Source organism: Gavialis gangeticus, unplaced genomic scaffold (assembly GCF_001723915.1).
Source record: "Gavialis gangeticus isolate Ggan-Ray unplaced genomic scaffold, GavGan_comp1, whole genome shotgun sequence".
In the NCBI taxonomy this organism is placed as follows: domain Eukaryota; kingdom Metazoa; phylum Chordata; order Crocodylia; family Gavialidae; genus Gavialis; species Gavialis gangeticus.
Window position 1 is genome coordinate 42,030,587 of NW_017728998.1, and position 6,217 is coordinate 42,036,803.

A 6,217-nucleotide genomic window follows, 5' to 3' on the forward strand; every position below is an offset into this window, starting at 1 on the left:
CAAAATTCAGTTACAACCCTTTCTATAATTTTATGGAGCATCCTGTAGTTGAAGGAGAAACCACCAATTGTAACTGTGACTGCTCTTTAGAAGCCTATCACCCTGTCCTCAAAGGCATGTGTACATTGAAGATGCGGTTCTAGGGAATAAGTATATGAAAAAAATGGGTTTATTTCTTTCAGTTTACAAGGTATATCCAACTATGCATTTTATAATCCTAATATGCATGCATTTTAATAGATCAAAACTTATTTCCCTACCTAAGGGAAAAAGGGCAAAAAGAATTAAACTAAAGCACCAGTTAATACTCTAAGACTGTAAGGCTGGAAGGGACCTCGGAAGATCATTGGGTCCAGCCCCCTGCACCAAGCAGGAAAGATAACTGGGGTCAGGTGACCCCAACAAGGCAACTGTCTAGTCTCTTCTTGAAGATTTCCGGAATTCTGACCCCAGGTAAAATTTCTTCCTGATCTCAAATCTGGCAATCGGTCTGATCTTGTGCTGAGGAACAAGACCCTCTAGCCAGGAACCTCCGGCTTTGGTCCCAGCAGAAGCATTGGTCCAGTCAAAGTGTACATGCATGTATATGAGTGCGTGTATGTAGATACAAAAACATGTGTGCATATGTATAGGCATATATACACGTATATTGATACATAGACATGTATACATACATTTCATATACACATGCGCGTGCACATGTATGCCTGGGGGTGCACATGTGCGTATACACATTCATACACATCAGTATATATGTCTTATATATGTATGCATGCACATGTATAAATACACACACACACACGCACACACACACAGGCTTTAGTTCATCCCTATGAAGAAGAATGTCTAAAACAGGGGCAGGCAATTATTTCGGGTGGAGAGCAGCTTAACAGTTTTGGCAAGCTGTTGGGGGCCACATAGATTGTCTCACCCCTTGACACTTGCCCCGGCCCCTGGTTACCACACTGGGATCAGAAGTCCTGCCCCCTAACCTGACCTTTGCCACTGGAAGCCCCTCTCCCCCCAAATACGCCTTTTTGGAGTGGGGGTTGCCTTCTAAGAACCAAATTATACAGTAGGAGTCAAACACCTATTATATTTTTATTATAAAATTGTTTCACTCTTACTGTGTGTGTGTGCATGCGTGCGTGTGGGGAGTTGTGAGAGGGTGTGACTGTGTAGGGGGGCATAAGGTATGTTAGGGTATATGCATGTAAGTGGGGTTGTGGGGGCAGGGTGTGCGTGTGTAGGGTGTGCGGGAGGGTGGGTGGTGTAGGGACCCCTCACACACTCCCATGGCATGCAGCCCCCACTGCCAGCAGCAGCAGCAGGTGGGGCGGTCAGGGCATTCATACCCAGTGCAGGTGCCCAGTGGGGTGTGGCTCTGGCCAGCCCTGTGTGGAGGGAGGGAGTGTATCCTGCTCAGCTGCCTCTGTTGCCAGGGCTCCATGCCAAACACCTGCAAATCCAGTACTTGCAGCGGGGGAAGCCCCACACTGGAGCCTGCTGCTTCCCCCACTCCCTGCTGCACAGGTCTCCATGCTCTGCTGGAGGGAGCCCCACCCCCTGCTTCCCAGAGGAGTCCAGCATGGAGGAAGGAGTCTTCCCTTTCAGTCCTCCAAGTCCCTGCTGGCCTTAACATGCAACTGCTCCAAACTTGAGCTAGCACTAATACAGATCAACACTTGTGCCTCTCAGTGCAAGGTGTAACAAGGTGCTTAACTCATTCTGCTTTCCACAGCATCCATCACCTCACTTTTCTTGCTATTTAGAAACTGTATGCCCCCGGGCCAGGGCCTTCGTCTTCATGCCATTCTAAACCATTCAGTATGATCAGTACAGTATAAAAAACAACACAAACAATGCCTACAACATGCACACTGAAGAGAGAGGATACATGATCTTTACTGCTATTCCTTTCTGCAGCAAAGAAAATAAAGCAATAACACATTATAGTCTTCAAAGCAGCACAGACACTTACTGTGATAAACTGCTGTATCCTCTTTTTTGATTAGAGATGAAGAACTCAAATCTAAAGCTGTTCTTAAGAAGCAAAAGAGTCTGCAGACTAAACCTCCTTGCAGCAATGCAATCAAGTTTTAACATATTATATACATTTCAGAGAGTCATCTTGCCTGACAAATGAAATTGTACTTTGCAACTGTTTACTGTGCTCCTATATACTGTCTAGAAAGAAAGCTTAAGTATCACTTCATTTGAGTTACACTATCAGACTTCTCAGATGTCATATCTATACAAAGCCAAGTCATCCACTATCAGAAAAGGGCTGGGAAGTGGGAGACAAAAATCTACTGTGAAAACGAAAATGTCTTGGATGATGGTGAATTGGAATAGACTTGTTTCAATTATTTTAGGTAATAGCCACTGCTCTTTATAATTTTTACAAGTCTTAAATGATGCCTATGCTATTTTTTAATACTAGATTGCCAATAATTTTCCCGTACTCTCAGTTCAGCAGCATAGATGTTTTACTGTCCAAATCTGCTGAGTGCCTCACAGTTCATGTAACCTGTAGATCAGAGATGATCTACCAGATCTGGCCTGTGTAGCCAAGATCCAAAATTGCTGCTCCCCTACTGCCAAAGTTCCGGACACATGAGGTACCCCACAGGCCAGATAAAAAGGATTTTAGGCCCTGCATGTTAGATCAGGTGCTCAGGACAGTGCAGGGCCTAATCCCAGTGTGCAAGCTCAGGCTGAGGCAGCAAGGGATCTGACTGGGGCGCACAAAGCCAGGTGATGGTGGTAATGCGGGTTGAAATCAGGGTGGGAGTGTGCCAGGCTGGTCGGAGCCAGCTCTGGGCAGCTGGTTGAGGCTGTGCAAAGTCCTATTCTGGCTTGCAGTGGAGACTGCATGGGGCCCAGTCCTGGTGTGCAGGGCCCAATATGGCTGACAGACTGACCCAGCTCCCAGGGCCAAATGGTTGAGCACCACTGCCACAGACAGTCCCTGCCCAAATGAAATTACAAATTAGTTTTACAACATATTTATAGTCACTCTTCTGAAAGAAACCGCATCTTCTTAGTAGCCGCACATTTTTACAAACAGGACTATGTGGGTAAACTACAAGGTTTGAGACTACCTTACCTGTGCTCTCTCTTCATCAAATTCCAGGCAGCCCATACCATCTAGTCTCTGCAGATCAATCCAGCCTTTCCAGATAACACAGACACCATTTAGAATCATAGGAGCCTTTAAGTACACCTGAAACATAAGCAAACATATGTGGGTTGAATTCAAGAGCATTTATACACAATAAAGATAGCGTACTGCTGTATTTCTATAACTAGTGCAAAAAAAAAAAAAAGCTATATACAACACTTATCTAAGTGCATACTCTGAAATTCCACTGAACTGCTTCACTCTCCCATGAGCTACATTCTACTCAAATGCTTACAAGATACTAAACTGGACCCTGTATTTTGCTTACTACAAAAATTAAATTTATTTTATGTTACGCTTTCATTTATAGGCTAGTATACCCAGGTTTCAATTATAGCTCCATTATTGCTCATAAAGTAACTTGGGGTGGTTTTATATGTGCTCCAGGGGTGGGAACATGCTTTAATTAAGTGCCAGTATCTTGTATTTCAATGTCCCTGAGCTTCAAAATGGTAGCAGGGGCATTTTAACTAAAGCTTATTGAGCAAGCCCCATGCAGTCTCCACTGAAAGCCAGGATACGACTTTGCACAGCCTCAACCAGCTGCCCAGAGCTGGCTCCACCCAGCCCCACACACTCCCACCCTGATTTCACCCCGCATTACCACCATCACCTGGCTGTGTGCACTCCAATGAGGTCTCATACTGCCTCAGTCTGACCTTGCACACTGGGATTAGGCCCTGCACTGCCCTGAGCACCTGATCTAAAGCACCCTACCACCATTTTTTTACGTGCGGGGATGTTGATACACAAGATGCACAGGCTGCTGGAGCACTAATTAGCACACTCCAGCAGACTTGGTTGAGTCTGCTTTGATATGCTGTAATTGCAGCATGTTGGAGCAGCCTCCCAGCACATCTACAGGCACCTTCGATTTTACATGTAAACGTAATAGGAAGTCTGATGTGAAAAGTGGCACACAGTCAACCAGGAAAGATGATTTACCACAAATTTGTTTTTAAAAGTTAAATGAAGACTGGCTTTCCTACTCTTATACAGGTGCTGTATTTTGTTGTTACTTTGCCTGAAATTCATTTTTCCCCAATACTGAAAAGCATCAATTTCATTTGGGCCTAAAAAGCTTAAGTTTAATGCTATTGCCCTATCCAAACCACAAAGACTGAGGTAATATTTTAATTCCCACTCCTCACAAGGAAGCTGATTGTTTGAAGTTTTTTTCTAATATTTTTGAACACTTTATTTAAAAATGATAATTATTAAAGATTTCTACTGAAATACTATTCATGGTGTCATTTAAAGGAACAGGAGAAACAATATGCAGCACTAAGAACCTACAATCCACATAGTGATAGGTGATATTGTGATTTAAAGCAAAAGTACTTTCTACTCAAAAGACCAGACATTCATCTTCCCACAGAAAATTTAAAAAAGAAATAGATACTCTGTTACGGGAGCTTGGTTACATTTGCTGACATCAGTTTTAAAGAGACACCCCACCACCCCCTCCCCATTATAATACAGTGCAACTCATGAAAATGTCAAACTGCTTTCAGTAGATACTCTACCCTCCTCTGCAGGCAAACAGTATCTGGAATAGAAGCTTATGTGAATAAATGTCTGAAAAGTAAAACAGATAAAGGAGGGCTGCTAGCGATTTTAAACACCCGACAAAAGTAGAATTCCTAGATAGCTGTAAACCTCTCAGGACTTTCACTTGTTACACTTTATCAGAAGAGTCACCTGTATGATCAGGGACTTGCAAGAGAAGCCATACTAGGAAAGGCTGAGGAACCTAGGCCTCTTTAGCCTAAAGAAGAGAAGATTGAGAGGGGACTTGATAGTGGCTTACCACTATAATCAGAGGTGGGCATCAGGAGCGCGGTGAACAACTGTTCACTAGGACACCCCTGGGGAAGACCAGGACCAGTGAATGCAAACTCCTGGAAGGCTGCTTCAGGCTTAATACTAGGAAAAACTGCTTCACAGTCAGGGTGTCCAGACTGTAGAATAAACTCCCTCCAGAAGTGGTGCCGTCACCTACCCGGGTGGTTTTCAAGAGGAGACTGGACAGTCTTCCTGCCTAGAGCAGGGGGGCTGGACCCAATGATCTGCAAGGTCCCTTCCAGCTCCTAACAATCTATGAATCAAAGCTTCTGAATCAAAAGATCTTGATCCAGGATTTTGTTCACAATTGTCCATATTGCTTAAAATCTTTATGTTCTGTAGTCCAACAAAATGTTTTAGCTGGGCATTTAAAAAACTAATGTTTGGACTTTTACCACTATAGGAAATTAAAATATAAATGGGAGGCTGAGGTGACATGTTCACCCCCTCTACACACCTCTATCCTTTAGTGACTCAGGGCAACCACGAAAAAACAACATCTAGCAACTCAAACTACTGCTGTCCTGAGCACACATGTAGATAATGCACCCGGGAGTAGCTGAACTGCTCTGGAGTTTACTGCATTGTGTTAATTTCATGTGTAAATGCATCCAGGAATGGCTTAATCTTGCCTGCACAAAGGAATAGACTACAATAAACTGATGTAGCAACTGCGTAATTACCTATATGCTATTCAACTGGTGACTTGTGTCAATTAGCAACAACATAATTATAAACGATTAAATATTTCAGTCTTCACTGTTTTAAATAAATATGTGGAAGAAGTTTATTAATTCACACTCCCAAACTCTGCCCCATTGTTTGTTTGTTTGTTTGTTTGTTTTTTAAAGTGCCAAGAGCATCAATTTTTCCCCTATGCCAGGGGCAGGCACTATTTCTGTAGCAGGGGCTGCATTAACAGAACTTAACACCAAGTATGAGAGCCAAGCCAGTCACCACTCCCCCCTGTTGCTTGGCTGCTACATGGGCAAAGCACCCCCCATCCCACTCTTTTGGAACCCCTCCAGCTCCGTGGGCTGGATAAGAAGGTTCCACAGCATGGAGTCAACCCACGGACTGTACACTGACGGACAATTTCTCCCCTATGCAGTTAACAGAAAACTAGAGGACTTTTTGGTAAGAAAACTTGCATGATACATTTAACAAAAAAAAAAAAAAAAAAAAAAA

The 6,217-nt window shown here is 43.5% G+C and overlaps 1 protein-coding gene across 3 annotated transcripts in view; it reads right to left on the minus strand.

Moving 5' to 3' along the window:
- The window catches only part of CBFB (core-binding factor beta subunit), an 81,127-nt gene that overhangs the window by 37,148 nt on the left and 37,762 nt on the right, over window positions 1-6,217 (minus strand). For all 3 annotated transcript variants that reach the window (XM_019505781.1, XM_019505782.1, XM_019505780.1), the window contains one exon: window positions 3,110-3,226. In XM_019505781.1, the coding sequence (XP_019361326.1) occupies window positions 3,110-3,226 (117 nt within the window). The remainder of the gene's footprint in view (window positions 1-3,109; window positions 3,227-6,217) is intronic.